We start from the raw sequence: 27,231 nt of genomic DNA, 5'->3' as shown, positions 1-27,231 counted from the left end.
TGTTCAAAATATTCTAATGCCTTCCATGTCACTCAAGGTAAAAGCTAAGATGTTCACAGTGGCCTGCAGGGTCATACCTGGTCTCATCCCACTGTGTCTCTAATCGCTTCTTCTGGACAAGACCCTTCTGCTTCTTCTGCTCTAGCCACAGTTGCCTCCAGGAGCTGTTCCTACCACATCAAGAATGCTCCTGCCTCAGGGTCTTTGCACTCGTGCTTTCTATCCGGGATGCTCCTTCTTCAGATGTCTGCTCTCCTTTATGCCTCAGCCCCCTCAGTGTGACAGGGAAGAACAAAATCTGACTCCACATTGGACTGGTTTCTTTAACCTCTGCCTTCCGTTTCTTCCGCTAATACAATCACTAAGAGGATTCTGTCTACAGCTGTAAGCATGCACAATGGTCTGCCTTGGGGAGCCCTGCCCGTCCACCTGAATGTGAAACTAAAGTGCTTTGCTCAGCTCACAGGGGGTCGCCTTGACCCTGTGAACGCAGGAGAAACGAACACGTCCCCTCCCTGAGGCTGGCCAAACCAGGAGATGTTTTGTGAGACTTATGGCCTTTTTACTTTACTTCCTCACCTCATCCCCCTCGCTATTCTAGAAAATAAACTAGCATGCAGACCCCAATAAAGTGGGACTCTAGGACTCTAGTTGGCCATCTTCTTGGACGGCCGACTTTCTGAATAAAGTTGCTCTTCCTTGTCTCAACAACTAGTGTCTGGATTATTGGCCTGCTGTGCAGTGAGCAGACTAAGCTTGGACTCGGTAACATCAGGCTTTCTGTGCCCAGCCTATATGAAATAGATACTCTTAGCACATATTGTGCCCTGAGTGTTGCTTTCATTTCTTAGCAGCATATGTGACATACAGTTATAAATTTACTTTTGTTTCTTTTCTCTACATTGAAAACTTCATGAGGACAAAATTCATTTTAGTTCTGATGCATTCCCAGTGATTAGAATAGTATCTGACGCATTATTGGTGCACATTAAATATTTGTTAAATAATCTCCTTTATCTGGCATGATAGTTCTCTAGAATCTGGATCAATTAATATATTCTTGTTACTACTTGTTGTTAATATCACTCCTGAGTGAATATCCCCTAAAGCACCAAACCTTTTTTATGAACTCCTTGATCTTGATACCCTTATTAATCTCCTCTATACCAACTTTAATTTTATTTATCCTTCAAGGTCCAGATTGTCTCCCATCAAACATCATGGTTTTTGATTTTCCTATACATTTGTTTCAGAAAGGCTGTAAGCTGGCAGTCTGAATGATTGCCTTCTGGCTCTTGTCCTGACATGAAGTATGAAGGAGGCATTTGTAATGTCGGTTAAACTCTCAGGGTTCAGTGTTCTCATCTGCAAAAGGAATGACAAATTTGACCTGACACAAAAATTTTAGCCTTATTACTGTATAAAGCTGAAGCTATATTTTTATCCACACTTTTATCTTATTGAATGATAAAATTATCTACACAGCTGTCCAAGCCAGAAACTGTCATATCATAGACTCCAATCTTCTCTCCATTTGATAAGTAAATTGTAATCACATTACTTATAAGAGCTTTTACAATGGGATGCTTTTTACATCTCCAGTCTTGTCTCCCAGTGACTCTTCCTTTCCTCCCAGTGATACCATGACTGGTGGCTTTTCACTACACCTGCACCATATTGTTGAGGGTCTTGTACTTTTTGCTCATATTGATGTCTCAGTCTGAATGACCATTTTCCCGTTTATCCCCAACTACCAATAAATAGGTGAACGAATCTTCATAGTCAACCTAAAATCTTCTCCAAGAAGAGTATTCTTCTCCATTTCCACTTGACTCTGTAATATTTTCTATCAGAGCACTCCTGATAATTTATTATGCATTTATTTAAAGTCTCTTTTTCTCTATTATAATAGAGACAGCTCCCTGAAGGCTATATTTATTAGATTACGGTAACTGCCAGTATAGATTTATACTATAAGAGAAGTAGATTTAAGGGACTAGATCTGATAGACTGAGTGCTTGATGAGCTATGGATGGAGGCTCACGATATTGTATAGGAGACAGGGAGCAAGACCATTGCCAAGAAAAAGAAATGTAAAAAAGGAAAATGGCTGTCTGAGGAGGTCTTACAACTAGCTGGAAAAAGAGAAGTGAAAAGCAAAGGAGGAAAGGAAAGATATTCCCATTTCAATGCAGAGTTCCAAAAAATAGCAAGGAAAGATAAGAAAGCCTTCCTCAGTCATCAGTGCAAAGAAAGAGTAAAACAATGGAATGGGAGAGACTAGAGATCTCCTCAAGAAAATTAAGAGACACCGAGGGAATATTTCATGCAAAGATGGGCTCGATAAAGGACAGAAATGGTATGGACCTAACAGAAGCAGAAGATATTAAGAAGAGGTGGCAAGAATACACAGAAGAACTACACAAAAAAAGATCTTCATGACCCAGAACACGATGGTGTGATCACTCACCTAGAGACAGATATCCTGGAATGTAAAGTCAAGTGGGCATTAGGAAGCATCACTATGAACAAAGCTAGTAGAGGTGATGGAATTCCAGTTGAGCTATTTCAAATCCTAAAAGATGATGCTGTGAAAGTGCTGCACTCAATGTCAGCAAATTTGGAAAACTCAGCAGTGGCCAAAGGACTGGGAAAGATCAGCTTTCATCCCAGTCCCAAAGAAAGGCAATGCCAAAGAATGCTCAAACTACCTCACAATTGCACTCATCTCACATACTAGCAAAGTGACGCTCAAAATTTTTCAAGCCAGGCTTCAATAGTATGTGAACCATGAACTTCCAGATGTTCAAGCTGGAATTAGAAAAGGCAGAGGAACCAGAGATCAAATGGCTAACATCTGTTGGATCATCAAAAAAGTGAGAAAGTTCCAGAAAAACATCTACTTCTGCTTTATTGACTATGCAAAGCCTTTGACTGTGTGGATCACAACAAACTGTGGAAAATTCTAAAAGCGATGGGAATATCAGACCACCTGACCTGCCTTTCCTTATGTCAGAAAGTGATGAAGAACTAAAGAGGCTCTTGATGCAAGTGAAAGAGGAGAGTGAAAACATTGGCTTAAAGCTCAACATTCAGAAAACTAAGATCATGGCATCTGGTCCCATCACTTTATGGCAAATAGATGGGAAACAATGGAGACAGTGACAGATTTCATTTTTGGGGGGTGGGGTGGGGGGAGCTCCAAAATCACTGCAGATGGTGACTGCAGTCATGAAATTAAAAGATGGCTGCTCCTTGGAAGAAAAGCTATGACTAAACTAGGCAGCATATTAAAAAGCAGAGACATTACTTTGCCAACAAGGTCCATCTAGTCAAAGTTATGGCTTTCCCAGTAGTCATGTATGGATTGAGAGTTGGACTGTAAAGAAAGCTGAGTGCTTTTAAACTGTGTTGTTGGAGAAGACTCTTGAGAGTCCCTTGGACTGCAAGGAGATCCAACCAGTCCATCCTAAAGGAGATCAGTCCTGGGTGTTCATTCGAAGGACTGATGCTGAAGCTGCAACTCCAGTACTTTGGCCACCTGATGCAAAGAACTGACTCATTTGAAAAGACCCTGGCTCTGGGAAAATTGAAGGTGGGAGGAAAAGGGGATGACAGAGGGTGAGATGGTTGGATGGCATCACTGACACAATGGACATGGGTTTGGGTAAACCCAGGGAGTTGGTGATGGACAGGGAGGCCTGGTGTACTGCAGTCCATGGGGTCGCAATGAGTCGGACACAACTGAGCGACTGAACTGAACTGAACTGAACATGTGTGATCTGATATCTCTTTGTGGTTTTGATTTGCATTTCCCTACTAATTAGTGGTGTTAAAGATATTTTAATCTGTTGATGGCAATCTGTATGTCTCTTTGGAAAAATGTCTCTTCAGATCCTCTGCTCATTTTTAAATCAGGGTTTTTTTTTGTTTGTTTGTTTTGTTATTGAGTTGTATGAGGTCTCTGTATAGTTTATATGTGTGTGTATGTGTGTGTGTGTGTGTGTGTGTGAGTGTGTGTGTGTGTGTATACATGTCTTTTATATATGGCACAGTGGTAAAGATTCCACCTGCCAGTGCAGGAGACATGGGTTCGATCCCTGAGTTAGGAAGATTCCCCTGGAGGAGGAAATGGCAACCTGCTCCTGCACTCTTGCCTGGAGAACCCCGTGGACAGAGGAGCCTGATGGATTCCTGGTGGACTATGTCCACGGGTTGCAAATTGAATGATATGTCAGAACCAGAGCATGCACTTTTATAACTGCAACTACATATGTAGCTGATTCCCTCTGAAAGGGACTTGAAAACTGGATGAACAAAGTCTCCACAACAAAGAGGAAAGTATCAAGAGCGGTAGAATAAATAAAGATACAACTTCACCAATCAAAAATCACATCCCTTACCCTTAGATTCTGCACAGAAGAGACAAGTCCCCCAAAACATCTGGTCTTCAGGTTCAATAGGGAACAGAAAAACTACTCTTAAAAGCCTCACACACAGCCTCACTCAAAGCCACTGACCCAAACCTAATGCAAAGACGTCAGAGTGAAGAATGCGTGGACCACAGGTGAAGAGGTCCTTCTTCACTTTCTAATCTATATTTTTCTCTGATGCACAAGGCTGAGTGAGGTGGTAATCCTGTCTGCTGATGACTGGGTTTGTGTTTTTGTTAGTTGTTTGGATGGGGCATCCTGCACAGGCTGCTACTGGTGGTTGGGTGATGCTGGCTCTTGTATTCCAGTGGTTTCCTTTGTGTGAGTTCTCAGTACTCGATACCCTAGCGTTAATTCTCTGGTAGTCTACGGTCTTGGAGTCAGTGCTCCCACTCCAAAGGCTCAGGACTTGATCTCTGGTCAGGAACAAAGATTCCACAAGTGGTTTGTTATGGCATTAAGTGAAATTAAATACCCCAAAAATGAGAAACTAAAGATGAACCCCAGACAAATGGCAGTTACAAAATCAGGCAAATAATATTTAAAATAATAGAATATACACATATACATACACACCCATAAGCAAAATCAAAACAGTCCAACAAAAATAAAGTATAGTAGATTGACCTGGCAAACAAAGGATGCCAAAAACGATGTTTACCAGTTAAGAATAGAGCTCACTAAAACACAAACTGGAACACAAGGCTAAAGCATGGTGCCGACCGGGGAATAAACCAGCGAAAACCAAACTACCATTGGCGTGCACGTGCCTCTTTCAGATCTGGTTTCCTCGGTGTTTATGGGTGGGACTGCCGGGTCATATGGCAGTTCTACTTCCAGCTTTTTAAGGAATCTCCACACTGTTCTCTATAGTGGCTGTATTAGTTAGCATTCCCACCAGCACTGTAAGATGGGGAGGGACGTGGGAGGGGGGTTCAGGATGGGGAACACATGTAAATCCATGGCTGATTCATGTCAATGTATGGCAAAAACCACTACAATACTGTAAAGTAATTAGCCTCCAACAAATAAAAATAATTGGGAAAAAAAAAACAACTACCAAATATTTTGAGAGGAAAGGAAAGAAAGAATAGATAGGCCAAGTTAAATAGAGGTAGATAAAGAAGATTTATATACATTAAAGATTAACTCCAAGGGAAAAAGAACAGTTAGAAAAGCAAACAAAGTAATAAATGTAGAAACAATAATAATAGGTTTAAAAAATTAAAAATTAAAATTAAAGAAGGGAAAAGAAAAAAAAAAAACAAAAAAGAAGAAAAAGAAAAGAAAAAAGAAAATTCCACAGAACTTCTAAAGCCCAATGTAGAGGCAGAGGTTTATAACACAAAAAGGTGTGATTAAAAAAAAAAAAACTCAAAAGCTTAATTAGATTTCACAGTGCCACTAAAATCAAGAACTACAACAGAGTGGGGAAAAAAGGAAGAAAAAAAGAAAAAAACAATACAAAAGAAACCATGGAACAAGTCAAAACATAAGAATAGCAGATGTTTTTCTTGAGTCACTGCTGTCAGAGTCCCTTCCCTCGCTGGGAGCCACAGCCCACCTCGCCTCCATAGGATGCCCTCCAACACTGTGCTGGTCTCTGGACCTGCTGTGGGGGCAGCCCAGATTCTAACCTGGTCCTTCTCCTGTGTGTTCTTGCCTCCAATGTCTGCAGCTATCAGAACTAGCGTGTTTTCTTCCATGGGGGGCTCTCAATGTCCTTTTGTATATTCCATAAACACAGAGCCTGCCTAGTCGATCATGTGGATTTAATCTGCAGCTTGTGCAGCTGCTGGGAAGCTTTTGCGTCTTCTTCCTTAGCCACGCTGCCCCTGGGTTTCAGCTGTGGTTTTATTTCCACCTTTTATTTTATTTATTTATGTGGGTCGTCCACTGGGGTTTGCCCCTGAGGCTGCGCTGGAGGACTGGGGTCTGCCCCTGTGAGGGCCAGGTGAGGAGGTGATACAGCTGCTTGGGCCACAGGGGTTCTGGCAGCACCAGGTACTCAGGGCAGTTGGCAGCTAGGGCAGCAGGCAATATAGCACTCTAGAAAGGTATGACAGCCAGTGTTGGCCAGTACAGTATTCTTGCCTGGAGAACCCCTGACAGAGAAGCCTGGCAGGCCACGGTCCACAGGATCAGGATGAGTTGGGCACAGCCGAAGCGACTCGGCGTGCACGGATGCTAGGCTTTTTTGCCTGTGGCAGCTTTGCCCCAGCGAGGGCTGAGCCTGAAGGTGCTGGGGTCGCGGGGACCCTGGCGGCGCCAAGTGTGCGGGGACAGGGACTGTCTCCACTGCAGGAGTCGTGGCCCTACCAAGCCTTTTGTCGAGCCTCTTGGAGCTGGCGCTCAGAGGCCTTTTTGGCCAGTCTTTCTCCGTAGCTCCACCCACGCAGGCACTTAGAGGGCTCCCTCGCCTGGGGTCCTTCTGTTGTTCAGCGCGTCAGGCACATAGAGGGGCGCCCCTGGCTGGGGTCCTTCTCTGTAGATGGGGCATCAGGCACTTAAAGGGGCACCGGGGTGGGCCCTACTCTGCAGTTCAGTGCTCAGGCGTTTGATGGGCCAGCCTCTCTATTGTTCAGCTGCTGATGCTGGCTGTGGGGGGAGAGAGGCTATGGTGATGGCTCCACACCATAGACGTGACTCAGCAGTGTCGCCTTGCTTCCGAGGCTGCCTGGCTTTGCTCCACAGGCGTTTCCCACCGCAGTCTCCTTCACATCCCCTCGATTCATCTCTCCACAGTCAACAGCAGCTCCACAATCCCCTAAACTCCAGCTTCTAGGGGACCTGCGTCTCTGTCTGCGGTATGTTTGGCTGCGGCAAGGACCGTCTGATTCTCGTTCATTTAGGCTGCCACACGTCAGCTGGTTCACTCTCAGCCTCAAATATTTCTCTGACTCTGACAACTGCCCCGATGTGGGGATCAGACCCCTGCTTCAGTTCCCCAGCCCACCGAGGGCAGGTCCAGTCCTACTAACACTCCTGTTTTTTCCCCCTTGTTCCTGCATCCAACCCAGTTTTGTGTGGTTCTGTATATTCCTTTCCACTGGTCAGGTCCTCCTGATGGCTCTCAGCTGGTGTTCTGCATGCACTACTGTGTCTGAAGGCGTATTCCTGATGTATCTGTGGAGAGAGATGCACTCCAAGTCCACCAACTCCTCCACTACCTTGTTCTCCCCTGCCGCTTCCTAAGTTTGAATCATCTGTTAAAGAGGTACTCTCCGCTCTCCTGGAGAATACTCTCAGCTCTCCTGGAGCTGAGAGACTTGCAACAGGGCAGCCAATTGTCACTAATATATTAGATGGATATTTCCAAAATGGTTTCTACTAGTACTGGTATTAGCAAGGTAGCCTGTGATCGCAAAAATAGCTCCCACTAGATTTTCATTACTAGTAATGAGAAAATGACTGTACCTTGTAATCCTTCCTGATTATGGATCTGTGTGAATGGGATGTGATTTTCTGTGTCCATGGGAGGAAGTGAATTAAGGGCTTTTTTCACAACCATCTTGAATCTTCTGCCAGAAAACTTCAGTTTTTATACAATTTAGATGTTTTTTCTCAAACTAGGGAGAGTTTCAGTTGTTTATGGGAAGTAAAATTTTATGACAGATTAACATCTCTCTAAAAGGTTTAGATTCAGTCTTCAAATCATATTTTTGAAGTTTAACTTTGTCAAAAAGCTTTGTCAAAACAGATCTTTTAAGTTTTCTCCAGGGATTTTATAAAATAAAAATCTTGGGATTAACCTTTTATGATTAACTGCAATAGCATGTGGAACTCCTTTGAAAAAAATATAGTTTTGAAGCCATGATGTCATTGGCTAACACCCTTTATCAAAGAATGATTAAATTAATCCATAATTGGGGGCTAATAATTTCCAAAATTCAAAGAATAAGTATAGAGGAAACAAAGTAACACTTTGTACTGGTATTCTCTGAAGACTGATGATTAACTTTCATTTAAGTCTAGGGTGTGTTAAATACATTGAGCTTACAACAGAGCATTTTTTCTTCAACTTAATATTGTAAGAAAAGAATCTATATAGTATAATATAAATTAATGGAATATAATACACTATATCTGTTATACATAGTAAATTATGATGTATAAATATATACATATATGTCATAAACATTTTATAAATATTGTATCTCCTAATGTGCAAAGATATCATTCATATTTCTTTCAATTTTCATCAAATAAGTGTATAGACACTATAACATTTGTAAGACACGTTCAACAAAAAAATCCAAAAGTGGTTGAATAGATTCAGATTTTATGAATTTTTAAATTAATTTGTAATAAAACTGTAAATTGCTTTAGGGCAATCACATAAATATAATTGATAAATAAATATTTTATGAAAAAACTTATTATCTCCTGAGACTTGTGAGCAAAACTGAATGGGATGCAGAAGATGTAGTGTAGTAGTTAGAATATTCCTAGCTGCTATTTGTTGTTGTTCAGTTGCTCAGTTGTGTCCAACTCTTTGCGACTGCATGGACTGCAGCACGCCAGGGTTCCCTGTCCATCACCAACTCCCAGAGCTTGCTCAAACTCATGTCCATTGAGTTTGATGCCATCCATCCATCTCATCCTCTGTCGTCCCCTTCTCCTCCTGCCTTCAGTCTTTCCCAGCATCAGAGTTTTTTCCAATGAATTAGTTCTTTGCATCAGGTGGCCAAAGTATTGGAGCTTCGGTTTCAGCATCAGTCCTTCCAACGAATTTTCAGGATTGATTTCCTTTAGGATAGACTGGTTTGATCTCCTTGCAGTTCAAGGGACTTTCAAGAATCTTCTCCAAAACTGCAGTTCAAAAGCATCAATTCTTTGGCACTCAGTCTTCTTTAGGGTCCGACTCACATCCATACATGACTATTGGAAAAAATCATAGCTTTGACTAGATGAAACTTTGTCAGCAAAGTAATGTCCCTACTTTTTAATATGCTGTCTACGTTGGTCATAGGTTTTCTTCTAAGGAGCAAACATCTTTTAAATTCATGGCTGCAGTCACCATCTGCAGTGATTTTGGAGCCCAAGAAAATGATGTATGTCACTGTTTCCCATCTATTTTCTGTGAAGTTATGGGACCAAATGCAATGATCTTAGTTTTTTGAACGTTGAGTTTCAAACCAGCTTTTTCACTAGCCTCTTTCACCTTCATCGAGAGGCTATTTAGTTCTTTGCTTTCTGCCAGAAGGGTGGAGTCATCTGCATATCTGAGGCTAATGATATTTCTCCAGGCAATCTTGATTCCAACTTGTTCTTCATCCAGTCTGGAATTTTGCATGATGTACTCTGCATTTAAGTTAAATAAGCAGGGTAACAATATACAGCCTTAATGTACTCCTTTCCCATTTTTGAACCAGCCCATTGTCCTATGTCTGGTTTTAACTGTTGCTTCCTGACCTGCGTACAGGTTTCACAGGAGTCAGATAAAGTGGTCTGGTATTCCCATTTCTTTAAGAATTTTCCACAGTTTGTTGTGATCCACACAGTTGAAGACTTTAGCATAGTCAATAAAGCAGAATTAGATATTTTTCTGGAATTCTCTTGTCTTTTCTATGATCCAGTGGATATTGGCAATTTGATCTCTGGTTCCTCTGCCTTTTCTAAATCCAACTTGTGCATCTGGGTGTTCTTGGTTCATGCACTGCTGAAGTCTAGCTTGGAGAATTTTGAGCATTATTTGCTAGCATGTGAAATGAGTGCAATAGTGCAATGGTTTGTGCATTCTTTGACACTGCCCTTCAGGACTCAACATAATAGAATCTATTTCTTTTTCACATCAAACCCTATAACGCTGTTTTTGATTGGCAGGCTGTTTTTCTGGTTTAGGAACTCAGGCTTTTCCCATTCTTTTGCTCTCTGATCTTTTTCTGTGTGTCTTCCAAGTTGTCCCTAATAATTTGCTTCATGCTGAAAGAAAAAAAGGTAGAGGATCTCTCATGGAAAGGATTTTTTTGTGAAGTTGGGGAAACGTTTTGATGATCCTAGTCTGAAGTGGTACACATCCTTCACACCTCATCTTCCATATTCCATTGGCTAGAACTCAGCCAGATACTACATGAGAGGTTAGGAAATGTCTCCTTCTGTGCCCAAGAAGAAGGTATGGTTTAGTGTAGTGTAGAGAAGTCTTTGAGATAAATATATGATATTAAATATACCTAGAGATGCTGTTATTACTAATCTCTTGCTTTAAGGATAAAGAAATAAGGCATATAAAGTTTAAATAACTGGCTATTTTATATAAAGTATAAAAATTAGTATGCAAGTAGGTTATCTTAACCACAAGACTAGGATTCTTCATGGACTTCCCTGGTAGCTCAGGCAGTAAAGAATCTGCCCTGGGTCAGATTCAATTCCTGAGTCAAGAAGTTCCCCTGGAGAAGGGAATGGCAACCCACTCCAGTGTTCTTGCCTGGAGAATTCCATGGACAGACAAGGCATCGCAGAGTCGGACACAACTGAGCAGATTCTTAATGTTACGCAGTCAAGGAGCCCTCCCAAAGCTGTTACTCAGCTGGTGTTCTTCTCTCTGACCTCAGATAGATACCACCCCCAAAATTATTTTGATTGACCCACACACAGAAATTTAGACAAATTTGTAAGTAAGTTACTATCTTAGTCTGCTTGGGCTGACATAGCACTTGTTTTTGTTGTTGTTCAGTTGCTATGTCACGTCCAACTCTTTGCAACCCCATGGATGAAGCACACCAGACTCCTCTGTCCTCCACTATCTCCTGGAGTTTCCTAAAATTCACGTCCATCCAGTTGATGATGTTGTCTAACCACCTCATCCTCTGTTCCCATCTTCTTTTCTTGCCTGTAATCCTTCCCAGCACCAGGATCCTGTCCAGTGAGTTGGTTATTCCCATCAGGTGGCTGAAGTAATGGAGCTTCAGCTTCAGCATCAGTCCTCCCAATGAATATTCAGTGTTGATTGCCTTTAGGATTGACTGACTTGATCTTCTTTCAGTCCAGGGGACTCTGTTGAGTCTTGTCTAGCACCATAATTCTAAAGCATCAACTCTTTGGTGCTCAGCTTTCCTTATGGTCCAACTCTCACATCTGTACATGACTACTGGAAAAACCATAGCTCTGCCTATATGGACATTTTGGCAAAGTGATGTCTCTGTTTTTTGACACATTGTCTAGGTTTGTCACAGCTTTCCTTCCAAGGAGCAAGCATCTTTCAATTTCAAGGCTGCAGTCACTGTCTGCAGTGACTTTGGAGCCCAAGCAAATAAAATTTGACTCTGCTTCTCCTGTTTCCCCTTCTTTCTGCCATGAAGTGATGGGACAAGACACCACAATTTTATTTATTTATTTTTTGAATGTTGAGTTTCAAGCCAGCTTTTTCACTCTCCTCTTTCACCGTCATCAAGAGGCTTTTTAGTTCTTCACATTCTGCCATTAAAATGGTTCCATCTACATATCTGAGGTTGTTGATCTATCTCCCAGAAATCATGATTCCAGCTTGTGCTTCTTCCAGTCCAGCATTTCACATGACGTCCTCTGCATAGAAGTTAAACAATCAGGGTGACAGCATACAGTATTGTGGTCTTTCTTTCCCAGTTTTGAATCAGCCAGCTGTTTCATGCCTGGTTCTAAATGTTGCTTTTTGACCCACATACAAATTTCTCAGGGGGCAGGTAAGGTGCTCTGCTACTCCCAACTCTTTTAAGAATTTTCCAGTTTGTTGTGATCCACAGAGTCAAAGGCTTTAGTGTTGTCAAAGAAGCAGAAGTAGTTATTTTTTGCAATTCTATTGACTTCTCCATGATCCAGTGAATGTTGACAATTTTATCTCTGCTTCATCTTCCTCTTTGGAACCCAGTTTGTAAATCTGAAAATTCTCAGTTCACATACTGCTGAAGCCTCACTTGTAAAATTTTGAGCATAAACTTGCTAGCATGTGAAATGAGCACAGTTGTATGGTAGTTTGAACATTCTTTGGCATTGCCTTTCTTTGGGATTGGAATGAAAACTGACCTTTTCCAGTCCTGTGGCCACTGCTGAGTTTTCCAAATTTGCTAACATATTGAGTTCGGCACTTTCACAGCATCCTCTTTCAGGATTTTAAATAGCTCAGCTGGAATTTCATTACCTCCACTAGCTTTGGTCATAAGCAATTCTTCCTAAGGCCCACTTGACTAGACACTCCAGAACATCTGACTCTAGTGAATGACCACACCATCATGCTTATCTGGGTGATTGAAACCTTTTTTGTACAGTTCTTCTGTTTATTCTTGCTACCTCTTCTTAATCTCTTCTGTGTCTGTTAGATCTTTACTGTTTATGTGTTTTATCTTGCCCATCTTTGCATGAAATTTTCCTTTGATATCTCTAATTTTCTTGAAGTGATCTCTAGTTTTTTCCATTGTATTGTTTTCCTCTATTTCTTTGCATCGTTCACTTGAGAAAGCTTTCTTATCTCTCCTTGCTCTTCTCTGGAACTCTTCACTCAATTCGGTATGTCTTTTTCCTTTCTCCCTTGCCTTTCACTTGTTTAATTCCTCAGCTGTTAATATTTGTAAAAGTCTTCTCAGACAGCCACTTTGCAGTCTTGATTTTTTTTTTCTTTGGAATGATTTTGGTCACTGCCTCCTGTACAATGTTACAAACCTCCATCCATAGTTCTTTAGGCAGTCTGTCTACCAGATATGATTCCTTGAATCTATTTGTCACCTCCATTGTGTAATATAATGACTTGGGTCATACCTGAATGGCCTTGTGGTTTTTCCTGCTTTCTTCAGCATCATGCTATTAACTTTTAAACATCAGAAACTCTCACAGTTCTGGAGGCCAGGCAGTCCAAGACCAAGATACCAGTTGATTCAGTTTCTGGTGGAGATGCTCTTCCTAGCTGGCAGAGAGGTGCCTTCTCTCTGTGTCCTCTCTTGGCCTTTCTTTGGTGCTTGCATGTGGAGAAGAGAGATCCTTCTTGTTCTTCTGCTTTTATGGCCACAATCTTTTTGAATTGATTAGATATTGATTTGTACAATATAATTTAGCCTTAATATCTCCTAAAAGTCCTATCTCCAAATACAGATGAAATGGGGAAACAGGGCTTCAAAATAAATTTTGAAAGGGTCATAATTCAGTCTACAGCAGTTGCTAATATTCGAACATTACAAGTTTTCACATATGTGTTCAGATTTCTGGCTTCTTAAGAAAAAAAAAATCCCTACAAGATCTAACCACTTTGAACTTCCCTTATTACATGACAAAAGTGGATTTAAGAGAGGGGCCATGGCTTCTGTTTTAGGGGCATAATCTGTCCTGTTCACCACACACAGTCCTCACATTTTGAAACCTGCTTGGCCAGGGTAAGCATTTAATTTTATGATCTTTGAATATGTAGCATCTTGTACATGGTTTATATTTCTTGTGTGTAAAACTATTGGTTTGTTTATTTTTACTGAAGAATAATTGATTTGTAATAACTTTATATTGTGTGTGTGTAAGCTCAGTCATGCCTGACTTTTTGCGACCGCATGAACTGAAGCCCACCAGGCTCATCTCTCCATGGAATTTTCCAGGCAAGAATTACTTTCAGGTATATTGCATAGTGATTCAGTATTTTTGCAGACTATATTCCATTAAAAGTTATTACAAAACAATGGCTACAACTCCCTTGCCATATATTTATCTTTGTGGCTAATCTATTTTATGTAAGAGTTTGTATCTCTTAATTCCATCTCCCTATCTTGTCCCTCCTTGCTTCTTTCTTCTTACTGATAACCAAGTTTTTTTTTTTTTTATATATATCTCTGAATCTGTTGTGCTGAATACATTCTTTTTATTTTTTAGATTCCACAAATACTGTGCAAAATACACAGTATTTGTCTTTGTCTAACATTTCACTAAGCATAATATTTTCTAGTTCCATCTACCTTGCTGCAAAAAGGCAGAATTTTGTTTTCATATTTGTTGTTTTCAGACATGTCTGATTCTTTGTGCCTCCCCCCCACCCCCAAATCCATGGACAGCGACATGCCAGGATTCCCTGTCCTTCGCTATCTCCTGGAGTTTGCTCAAACTCATGTCCCTTGAGTCGGTGATGCCATCCAATCATCTCATTCTTTGTCACCCCCTTCTCCTCTTGCCCTCAATCTTTCCCAGCATCAGAGTCTTTATCAATCAATCTGCACTTTGCATCAGGTTGCCAAGGTATCAGATTTCCAGCTTCAGCATCAGTCCTTCCAATGAATATTCAGGATTGATTTCCTTTAGGATTGACTGCTCTAATTACCTTGCTGTCCAAGGGACTCTCAAGAGGCTTCTGATGAATAATATTCATATATATGTATGTATATATATATACACCACATCTTTTTTATCCATTCATTTGTTGATGGACACTTGGGATGCTTCCGTATCTTATTTTTTGTAAATAGTGCTATTAACTTTGGGAGGCATGTTTCTTTCCAAATTAGTGCTTACATTTTTTTCCAGATATATTTCCAGCAGTGGAATTGCTGGATAATATGGTAGTTATAGTTCTAACTTTTTGAGGAAACTCTATAGTGTTTTACATAGTCACCTTACAATTTATTTTCCCACCAACAGTGTACAAGTGTTCCCTTTTCTCCATATCCTCAGTAACAGTTATTTTTTAATTTTTTTGATAACAGCTATTTCAACAGGTGCAAGATGATACATTGTGGTTTGAATTTACATTTTTTTAGATGTTAGATTTTGATTACATTTTCATATGTCTGTTAGCCATCTGAACATCTTCTGTGGAAAAATAACTATTCAGGACTATTGCCCAGTATCAATTGGGTTGTTTGTTTGTTTTTTGATACTGAATCTTACAAGCTGTTTACATATTTTGAATTTTATACCCAGGTTGCTCATGTCATTTGTAAATAGATTCTCCAATTCTGTTTGTTGTCATTTTGTATTGTTGACAGTATCTTTTGCTCTGCAAAGGATTTTAAGCTTAATTAGATCCCTTTTGTTTATTTTTGCTTTTATTTCTGTTGGCTTAGGAGTTCAGTTCAGTTCAGTCACTCAGTCATGTCTGACTCTTTGTAACCCCATAGACTGCAGCATGCCAGGCCTCCCTGTCCAAAACCAACTCCTAGAGATTACTCAAACTCATGTCCATTGAGTCGGTGATGCCATCCAACCATCTCATCCTCTGCCGTCCCCTTCTCCTCCCACCTTCAATCTTACCCAGCATCAGGGTCTTTTCAAATGAGTCAGTTCTTCGCATCAGATGGCCAAAGGATTGGAGTTTCAGCTTCAGCATTAATCCTTCCAATGAATATTCAGGACTGATTTCCTTTAGGATGGACTGGTTGGATCTCCTTGCAGTCCAACGGACTCTTAAAGTCTCCTCTAACACCACAGTTCAAAAGCATCAATTCTTTGGTGCTCATCATTCTTTAGAGTCCAACTCTTATCTCCATACATGACTGCTGGAAAAACCATAGTATTGACTAGACAGACCTTTGTTAGCAAGGTAATGTCTCTGTTTTTTAATATGCTGTCTAGCTTGGTCATAGCTTTTCTTCCAAGGAGTAAGCATCTTTTAATTTCATGGCTGCAGTCACCATCTGCAGTGATCTTGGAGCTCCCAAAATAAAATCTGTCATTGTTTCCATTGTTTCCCCATCTATTTGCCATGAAATGATGGGACTGGATGCCATGGTCTTAGTTTTCTGAATGTTGAGTTTTAAGCCAACCTTTTCATTCTCCTCTTTTGCTTTCATCAAGAGGCTCTTTAGTTCTTCGCTTTCTGCCATAAGCGTGGTGCCATTTGCATATCTGAGTTTATTGATATTTCTCCCGGCAATCTTGATTCCAGCTTGTGCTTCATCCAGCCCAGCGTTTCTCATGATGTACTCTGAATATAAGTTAAATAAGCAGGGTGACAATATACAGCCTTGGTGTACTCCTTTTCCTATTTGGAACCATTCTGTTGTTCCATGTCCAGTTCTATCTGTTGCTTCCTGACCTGCATACAGATTTCTCAAAGGCAGGTCAGGTGGTCTGGTATTCCCATCTCTTGTAGAATTTTTCACAGTTTGTGGTGATCCACACAGTTAAAGGCTTTAGCATAGTCAGTAAAGCAGAAATAGATGTTTTTCTGGAACTCTCTTGCTTTTTTGATAATCCAATAGATGGTAGCCATTTGATCTCTGGTTCCTCTGACTTTTCTAAATCTAGCTTGAACGTCTGGATATTCACAGATCACGTACTGTTGAAGCCTGGCTTAGAGAATTTTGAGCATTACTTTACTAGCATGTGAGATGAGTGCAATTGTGCGGTAGTTTGAGCATTCTTTGGCATTGCCTTTCTTTGGGATTGGAATGAAAACTGACCTTTTCTAGTCCTGTGGCCACTGCTGAGTTTTCCAAATTTGCTGACAGATTGAGTGCGGCACTTTCAGAGCATCATCTTTTAGGATTTGAAATAGTTCAGCTGGAATTCCATCACCTCCACTAGCTTTTTTCATGGTGATGCTTCCTAAGGCCAACCTGACTTCGTATTCCAGGATGTCTGTCTCTAGGTGAGTGATCCCACCATTGTGATTATCTGGGTCATGAAGATCTTTTTTGTATAGTTCTTCTGTGAATTTTTGCCACTTCTTCTTAGGAGAGAATCCCAAAAACTATTGCTATGATTTAGAGTATTCTGCCTATATTGTCTCAAGAAGGTTTATGGTTTCAAGTCCTACATTTAGGCATTTAATCCATTTGATTTGTTTATGTGTATGGTTTAAGGAAATGTTCTAATTTCATTTTTTTCACATCTTTGTATTATCTTCAATTTCCTTTATCATGTTTATAATTTTTAGAGTACAGTTCTTTCACCTCTTTAATTATGTTTATTCCTAGATATTTTATTTTGATGAGATTTTATGGGTTTTTTTTTTTACTTTATCTTTCTGATAGTTTATTAGTAGTGTATAGAAAAGTAACATATTATTTTATTTAAAATTGCATCCTGCAACTTTTCTGAATTCATACTTTTTAGTTCTATAATTTTTTTGGTTGAGACTTTAGGGTTTTGTATGTAAAGTATCATGATATCTGAAAATGGGGACATTTCAACTTCTTCCTTTCTAATTTGGATTCCATATGTTTCTTTTTCTTATCTAATTGTTGTGGTTAGAGCTTCCAATTCTATTAATATGTCAAATAAAAGTGATGATAGTTGACATCCTTTTCTTGTTCCTGATTTTATCAGAGAGGGTTTTAGCTTTTCACCTTTGGGTATAATGTTACCTGTAAGTTTTTTTTTTGAATGGCTTTTATTATTTTGAAATATGGTCTCTCTTTATCTATTTTAATGAGAGCTTTTCACATGAATGTACATTGAATTTTGTTGACTGCTTTTTCACATCATTTGATATGGTCACGTGAGTTTTATTTTTCATTTTGTCAGTGTGCTCTATCACATTGATTAATTTGTGAATATTGAACTAACCTTGCATCCCTGGAGTAAGTCCAACTTGATCATGGTGTATGATCCTTTTAAAATATTGCTAGATTCAGTTTGCTCATATTTTGTTGAAGGTTTTGTATCCATATTCATTGGCGATAATGGCCTATAATTTTAAGGGGGAGCATCTTTGTCTAGTTTTGGTATCAGGGTAATAGTGGCCTCATAGAATGGGGAGTGTTCCCTTCTCTTTCATTTTTTTTTTTTTTGGAATAGTTTGATAAGGAGAGGCATTAGCTTTTCTTTATATGTTTGGTAGAGTTTTTCTGTGAAGCCATTCAGTTCTGTACTTTTGTTTTCTGGAACTTTTTTGATTACAGATTCAGTTTCACAGCTAATAATTGATCTGTTCAGATTGTTTATTTCTTCCTGATTTAGTCTCAGAAGATTGTATGTTTCTAGAAATTTGTCCAATTTTTCCAGATTGTCCAATTTGTTGGCATGTAGCTGTTCATAATATTCTGTTGTGATTTTCATATCTGTGTTATATTGGTTGTGATTTCTCCTCTTTGTTACTTATCTTGTTTATTTTGATCTTTCTGTTTTATTCTTGAAGATTCTTGCTAAATCTTAACAATTTTGTTTATCTTAAAAAGAACTCTTGGTTTCATTGATCTTTTAATTTTTTTTTTTGAGAGTGGGATCTCCACTTTATTTATTTCCTCTCTGATCTTTAATTATGATGTATCATGGTGTTGGTCTGCTTGGGTTCATCTTGGGTTCATCACCTTCTATGCTTCTGGTATCTGGATATCTATTTCCTTCTTCAGGATTTAGAAATTTCAGCCATTTGTTTTTTTCTCTTTTTTCAGATCCTTCATTGATCCCCTTCTCTCTCTCTTATCTTCTTCTGGAACTGCTCTTATAAAAATGTCAGTATGCTTAATGTCACAGGGACAGCTTACATTTTTTTTCATAATTTTTCTTTTTGCTACTCTTATTGTATGATTTCCATTGATCTATCTTACAGATCACTTATGTGTTCTTCTATGTGACTTAGTCTGCTATTCATTCCTTCTAGTGTATTATTTCAGCTAGTGAATTGGGTCTTTTTTTAATATTTTCTAGTTCCATATTAAGCTTCTGATGGAGTATGTTGATTTTTTCCCCTAATTAAGCTACCATTTTTATTATCAATGCTTTGAATTCTTCTCTGGTAAATTGTTTATGTCTGTTTCATTTATTTTTTTCAAGTCTTTTCTCTTGTTATTTCAAATGAGGTCAGTTCCTCTGCCTTTTCATTTTTCTTAACTTTCTCTGCCCCTATGATTTCATGGGAAACAGTTGCCTCTTGTAGTCTTGAAGGATTGCTATTCAATGGGGGCACACCTATACAGACTGCATGGACCCAGTACCTTTGGTAAAGGAGTTGGATTTATGTGGATGCAAGCTGCAGTTTTCTTCGGGGTGCTCCGTCAGCTCTGACTTCGGTAGGGGATGTGGTGGGGGTGAAGGCGCTCGCGGTTCAGGGGGTCAGGAGGTGGGATTTCCCTGCTTCTCAGTCACCATCATCATCCAGTGGGAGTGCCCTCTGACCTCAAGTTGCTGGAGCAGGAGCCTCGTGGTTCAGGCCCCAGGTGGCTCTGTTACCACCGTCAAGTGTGTCGTTTTGCCCTCTCCCTTTCACTGGACCTCTCGTCCCAGAGGAGGTCATGGTGAAGCAAGGGGGGCTTGTGCCGGCCTCGAGCAGAGCGACAAGGTGTCTCCGATGTGCTGCCGTGCGGACACGTGCGACTGCTTCTCTTGCTGCACTGAGATGCAGCCTCGGTTCAAGGCCCCTTGGTCCCTCACAGCTAATCACTGCCCCAGCCTCCACGCCCATTCTGTTATGGCGCTACCCCACAAGTAGAGGAGAGCCCGTGTAAGCTCTCAGTACACATTGGTGGGTAAGGCGTGAGCTGCTCTCAGAGATCCGGGCTGCTTCTGATGCACTGCTTTAGTAAGTGCAAACAGGGGTCACTTCCACCCCACCCAGACTCTTCCCGGCACCGTGGGCGTCTGCCCCCCACAGTCACATCTCTCCCTACTCATGGCCTCCTCAGATCCTGTGCTACTCTCTGCCATTGAGGGAGGAAGAATGTGTGTTTGCTTGACTAGGAATGAGATGCATGCCAGGGTATAACCGTAGGGTTAGGTTAGGGTTAGAGTTAGCCAACTGGCTTTTCTGCATGAATGCAGTCCAGGTTTTCTGTGGCCCACCTTTCAGTTTCAGCAGTCCTCCAGTGAGCCAAGGAGGCTCCTATTTCCCATGTAGGACCTCTGGGCTGAGACACCCACACCCAGAGCGGGTGTCTCCCTTGTCTCCATTTTCGTCTGAGTCCTTTCCTGGGGCACAGTCTGAGCTAATCATTTTCCTTCCCTTTCTACCTGATTATGTCTGCATATTTCTTACAGCCTTGACTGAACAGGATTCCTTCTGCCAGTTTCTAGTTAGTGTTCAGTGAGGATTGTTCTTCATAAACATGTGTTTTGTGTGTGTGTTTCTTTTTTTTTAATTAATTTTTTAATTGAAGGATAATTGCTTTACAGAATTTTGCTGTTTTCTGTCAAACCTCAACATGAATCATCCATAGGTATACATATATCCCCTCCCGTTTGAACATCCCTCCCATCTCCCTCCCCATCCCATCCTCTAGGTTGACATGGAGCCCCTGTTTGAGTTTCCTGAGACATAGAGCAAATTCCCTTTGGCTATCTACTTTACATATGGTAATGTAAGTTTTCATGTTACTCTTTCCATACATCTCACCCTCTCCTCCCCTCTCCCATGTCCATAAGTCTGTTTGTTCTCTATGTGTTTCTCCATTGCTGCCCTGTAAATAAACTCTTCAGAACCCCTTTTCTAGATTCTGTATATGTGTGTTAGAATACGATATTTATCTTTCTCTATCTGACTCACTTCACTCTGTATAATAAGTTCTACATTCATCCACCTCGTCAGAACTGACTCCAATGCATTCCTTTTTATGACTGAGTAATATTCCATTGTGTATATGTACCACAACCTCTATCCAATCATCTGTTGATGGGCATCTAGGTTGCTTCCATGTTCTAGCTATTGTAAAGAGTGCTGCAATGAACAATGGGATACATGTGTTTTTTTCAACCCTGGTTTCCTCAGGGTATATGCCTAGGAGTGGGATTGCTGGGTCATATGGTGGTTTGATCCCTAGTTTTTTAAGGAATCTCCATACTGTCTTCCATAATGGCTGTATTAATTTACATTCCCACCAACAATTCAAGACTGTTCCCCTTTCCACACTCTCTCCAGGATTTATTGTTTGTAGACTTTTTAATGATGGCCATTCTGACCGGTGTGAGATGATATCTCATTGTGGTTTTGATTTGCATTTCTCTAATAATGAGCGATGTTGAGTATCTTTTCATGTGTTTCATAAATATATTTTTTTGGTGTGTTTGAGTGGGGAGGTAAGCTGCACAGCCTCTTACTCCACAATCTTGATTGATCTTCTAAAGCTATAGGTTTTCTCGTGTATCTTTTCTTTACCTGTGTGAAAATAGATTTTTGGTCAATGCATTGCTACAGTGTCTGAGTAGGAATGAAAATTTCTAATGTCACATAAATCACACATTGCATTATTTTAATCAATTAAGTTAAATTAAATTAAATAGGATTCTTAAAGTATATACTCTCTGTTTTGTGTGAAGAATTAACGTGGTATTTTATGAACTCAGGCCAAGAGAAAAAAGATGCTATAAATGTTTTAAAGTGTGGGGCTGTTATTTTCATTGACAATGAAACAAGAAAATCTTGAAGACTTTTATATTCATTGTCATGAGGCAAATATTGACTAAGATGTTTGTCAATGTTCAATTTTAAGTACGATTATTTTTGATATTAGCTGTTGAGATGAGCACTCAACATTCTAAAAAACTGACCAAATTTTCATGATGTTGTCAGTTAAAAATTGAATGAAGCAGACTTTTCAGAAACAAATGTCGTTACTTAACACTGACAATTTGCTATATTTCATTAGCTCTTGTTACTCACATTTTTTAATATTTTCACTGTATTGAAACCTGACTGCAAGTAGGAACCACCTGGAGGTTGATATTTAAAATAGAGAAGACTATCCTAACTCCACCTTTGGAGATCTTGCTTCATCAGGAAAAGAGTCAGAAATCTACACTTTTTAAAAAACACCACAGATGAGTCCAGCGATCTGGATTTCAGAAATGCTGAAATATTGCTCTAAAGCATCTTTATTCCAATCCTAAAACAATAGCACATTTTCATAAATTTTTGCAAATTTTCATAAATAATTGCAAAGATTCAGATAACTATACTTTGAATAAAGTTTATGTAAACTATATATGAATCATCTTGAGGGAATTTTAATTATGTGGTATATTTTGCAACCACTTTAATCAGTTACAGAAATAAAAATTTTAAGAAGGCTCAGCTAAAAAATTAATTTTTTGACAATTAGCATTACCTTAAATTTGGTATTCTTAAAATATTTTTCAGTGAAGCACACTACAGACAATTTTTATAGTGGACATTTTTGAAGCATAAAATGTTTATGCTTCATATTTTTGCCATTTGCTTTTTTAGACTAAATAGTATAGAACTAAGTTGTATATACTGAATTTAAAATCTTTCCTTCAGAAGTCTTATGGCACTTATAATAATTTCTCTCTCTCTCTTTTAAGCCGAACCAATATTCTATCAGCGCACAATGTGTTTATGAAGCAATATCCTAAAATATTCGTGCAGAAAAAAGTCAAACTGCCTAAACTTTTCAAAGAGGAAGAGAAAAGGTAATGACGTCTTCTTTTGAAAGCAAGCCTTTGTGTGTGTGGATGTGTGCATGTGTGTGCAGATGTGTGTGAGTGCATGGAAGAACAAGTGGAACTCATATACTGAGTGTTTGATCAGTTCCCAGTACCTCATGTTAGGGATCAGTCAAGGAAATGGATATTGGTAAGGAAGGTTGAATTCCTAGAATAATTCTGCAGGCATTTTAATTGGGTTATATAATAACTGGGACTAATAAATATGTGTATCTCCTTGAATTTTTTTCATTAAACAACTATCCTTATATAATAATCTTAATAAGATAAAGTACTATTAGGAATGAGAATATACTAAATGATACAGAGAAAACTAAATAAATTATAATTTTTGAGAGAATATTTCATATAACCTGAGAATAATCTAGATGTTTTTGGTTCATTTTCTAAAAATACATACTACTAAAATTATTCAAGATGATACAAATAAAAAGTAATTATTGTATGAATAAAAGAGTTGTAAAAATAACTCTTCAAAAGTATTTTTGAAGCCAAAAAAGAACAAAAGCAAAAATTAAAAACTCACAGTCTCAGTGATATGACTAGATGTTGTTTTAAGTAAAGGTACTTTCTATGCAATTTAATATTTTTGGAGTATAGAAAATGAATATAGGTTGTGTATTTGTCATGCCTGTATAACAAGATTTCACAAGAACAGCATAAACAAGAAATATCAGTTTTTAGTTATGACTATATAGGCATACATGGGCTTACATGGGCTTCCCTGGTAGCTCAGCTGGTAAAGAATCTGCCTGCAATGCAGGAGACCCCAGTTAGATTCCTGGGCTGGGAGGATACCCTGGAGAAAGGGATAGGCTACCAAATGCAGTATTCTTGGGCTTCCTTGGTGACTCAGAGGGTGAAGAATCCGCCTGGAACACGGGAGAGTGGGGTTCTAAGCACAGCACATACAGGCAGAGTAATAGTGTTAGTTGCTTAGTGGTGTCTGGCTGGCTGACTCTTCGCAACTCCGTGAACTATAGACTGCTAGGTTCCTCTCTAGGCAAGAATACTGGAGTAGGTTGCCACTCTGTTCTCCAGGGGATCTTCCACACCTTTCAGGCATTGAATCCAGGTCTCCTGCATTGCAGGCAGATTCTTTACCACCTAAGACACCAGAGGAGTCCACATGTAGGCATACATAAACAATAGAATGTTAGCAATAGTGTGTTAGCATATTGGTACATTGCAGTTGAGTTGACTTCATCTCATGAGTACAAAGAAGGTTTGTTAGAAAAGCTGTTATTAAAATTTATAATATTAGTAGCTCAGAGATAAACTATATGATGATATCTACAGATGATGAAAAGGCATTTGATATAATTCAGTATCCATGTCTCATAGTAAAAGCAAAATCAGGCAAGTAAAAATGTGTAATGAATACAATCATGTGCCTGTTAAGAAATATAAAACATTTCTCTCTCTCTTTTTTTTTTTTTTTTTTTTGGTCATGAAAAATCATCTGCTCTAAAGTAACAATAAAATAAAATATTGTAAAATGGAATTAAAATAAATTACATAAAATAAATTTAAAAACTATAAATCTTCTCTACACTTTGCTTACACTGGTCCCTCATGTAATGTGATAAGCTCATATATGCCCAGTTGATGGAAAGAGAGCTGCAGTTAATTCAGAGACCATTTGGCAGGATAAAATCATTGAGGAAACAAGAATCTTAGTAGACACTAAATTCCTGCACTATTAAATTATTCATCAATAACCTTTACCTATTATCATTGTCACATTCAACACTTTATAATTCATTTAATTCAAATGTCCTGTGACAGATACAATAGCCAGACTGAAGTATGACACCTCCTTTGCTGTGGCAGCTGGTGAGAATAGTGGTGTCAGGGCATTTGCTAAGCAGTGAAGTAAGACAGTCATGTGCAAGGAGAACAGAAGAAATGCTTTATGTAACCATTAAACTGACTTGGAGCGATGCTGCACTATTGAAAATAAATGGAACACATGGCAGAGACATAGGGAAACATTTCTACATGAGCAAGAAATGTGAGTACAGGACAAGAATGAGACAAAGGGCTGTTTGGAACTGTGACCATTATCTATACTTTTTTTTTCCTTTTTGGTGGATCATCTAGACAGAAGGTAAACTTTTGGTATATTCACAGACGTGGGAAATCAAATAGACACATTAAAAACAACAACACTAAATTTTGATCCAGAAGACTTTGATTGGCATTTTTATTGCACCCAATAGCAGCAACATGTCCTTGGAATTCTCTGAACATTGACTGCACTCCAGATTTTTTTACCCAGAAAAGAGGATAATAGTATCCTACTTGGAGAAGGCAATGGCAACCCACTTTGGTACTCTTGCCTGGAAAATCCCATGGACAGAGGAGCCTGGTAGGCTGCCGTTTGTAAGGTCGCATAGAGTCGGACAGGACTGAAGTGACTTAGCAGCAGCAGCAGCATTATCCTACTAAGAGTTATGCATTGAAAGAATGTTTTAATTGCAATAGCTCATTATTGAGGTTCCCTGGTGACTCAGGTCATAAAGAATCTGTCTGCAATGTGAGAGACTTGGGCTTGACCCCTGGGTTGAGAAGATCCTTTGGAGAAGGAAATGGCTACCCAGTACAGTATTCTTTGTCAGGAGGATCCCATGGATAGAGGAGTCTGACAGGCTACAATCTGTGGGATCACTGATTATTACTGTGGACTGCCGATTTAAACAATAATCCCTCCACAACAAATTGATAAAAATTCACAGCACTGCTTGCTTCAAAAATTTTTAAACAACAAGAAATATATAGACTTTAATCAACAAATTTTTGCATTAGTTTATATCCAAGGAAAAAGACGTTTAAGAAAATGATAGTAACAGAAGAAACAAAATGCCTCCACAGAAATGTAGAAATCTATGTTAAAGATACATTTATTAAAAAATGTAATTTTTTAGGAGGACGGGAATTCAAATATTTGCAAGGAGGACTGCATTCCTGTTAATGGCTTTCTTGACTTTTAAAAAAATTCCTATTTGATGCTATAGATACTTTAGGGAGACATATGTAACAAAGATAATATTTTATATTATCTTTTGATATTAGTATATTCTCTTAATAATATTACTTCTGCACTCCATGCATCATCATGGTTTCAGAGAAGGATAAATCCTGCATTGAGAAGAAGATATAAAATGGAGGCATATGAGGAAAAGTAGTGATATAGAAACAGAGGAGGTTATTTAAGCTTGAAAAGTGTTGATCTTCGTTCACTCCCATTGGAGGACAAAATGAAGCAAGGCAAAGGCTAACAGCTTTGCCAAGAGAACACACTGGTCACAGCAAACACCCTCTTCCAACAACACAAGAGAAGACTCTGCACATGGACATCACCAGATGTCCAACATCTGGACATTTCGGTGTCCAACACCGAAATCAGATTGATTATATTCTTTGCAGCTGAAAATGGAGAAGCTCTATACAGTCAGCAAAAACAAGACTGGAATCTGACTGTGGCTCAGATCATGAACTCCTTATTGCCAAATTCAGACTTAAATAGAAGAAAGTAGGGAAAACCACTAGACCATTCTGGTATGACCTAAATCAAATCTCTTATGATTATACAGTGGAAATGAGAAATAGATTTAAGGGACTAGATCTGATAGACAAAGTGCCTGATGAATTATGGACAGAGGTTCGTGACATTGTACAGGAGGTGGTGATCAAACTATCCCCAAGGAAAAAAAATGCAACAAGGCAAAATTGTCTGAGGAGGCCTTACAAATAATTGAGAAAAGAAGAGAAGCAAAAGGCAAAGGAGAAAAGGAAAGATATACCATCTGAATGCAGAGTTCCAAAGAATAGCAAGGAGAGATAAGAAAGCCTTCCTCAGCAATCAATGAAAAGAAATAGAGGAAAACAATAGAATGGGGAAGACCAGAGATCTCTTCAAGAAAATTGGAGATACCAAGGAAACATTTCATGTGAAGATGGGCACAATAAAGGACAGAACTGGTATGGATCTAACAGAAGCAGAAGATGTTCAAAGAGGTGGGAAGAATACACAGAAGAACTGCACAAAAAAGATCTTCATGACCCTGATAACCATGATGGTGTGATCACCCACCTAGAGCCAGATATCCTGGAGTTCAAGTCAAGTGGGCCTTAGGGAGAATCACTACAAACAAAGCTAGCTGGAGGTGATGGAACTCCAGTTGAGCTATTTCAAATCCTGAAAGATGATGCTGTGAAAGTGCTGCACTCAATGTGCCAGCAAATTTGGAAAGCTCAGCAGTGGCCACAGGACTGGAAAAGGTCAGTTTTCATTCCAGTCCCTAAGAAAGACAATGCCAAAGATTGCTCAGACTACCGCACAATTGTGCTCATCTCACATGCTAGTAAAGTAATGCTCAAATTTCTCCAAGTTAAGCTTCAATGAACCAAGAACTTCCAGATGTTCAAGCTGAATTTAGAAAAGGCAGGGGAACCAGAGATCAAGTTGCCAACATCCTTTGGATCTTAAAAAAGGAAGAGAATTCCAGAAAAA

The 27,231-nt window shown here is 39.3% G+C and overlaps 1 protein-coding gene across 4 annotated transcripts in view; it reads left to right on the top strand.

The window, feature by feature from the left end:
- The window catches only part of CNBD1 (cyclic nucleotide binding domain containing 1), a 467,325-nt gene that overhangs the window by 25,631 nt on the left and 414,463 nt on the right, over positions 1-27,231 (top strand). For 3 of the 4 annotated variants that reach the window (XM_020915691.2, XM_020915698.2, XM_020915693.2), the window contains one exon: positions 22,575-22,682. In XM_020915691.2, the coding sequence (XP_020771350.2) occupies positions 22,575-22,682 (108 nt within the window). Of the gene's footprint in view, positions 1-6,971; positions 7,241-22,574; positions 22,683-27,231 lie in introns of those variants that run through there. The other variant, XM_020915697.2, reaches the window with a different exon arrangement.

The sequence above is a fragment of the Odocoileus virginianus genome, chromosome 15, assembly GCF_023699985.2.
Source record: "Odocoileus virginianus isolate 20LAN1187 ecotype Illinois chromosome 15, Ovbor_1.2, whole genome shotgun sequence".
Classification (NCBI taxonomy): domain Eukaryota; kingdom Metazoa; phylum Chordata; class Mammalia; order Artiodactyla; family Cervidae; genus Odocoileus; species Odocoileus virginianus.
This window is presented reverse-complemented; position numbering and strand designations above follow the sequence as displayed.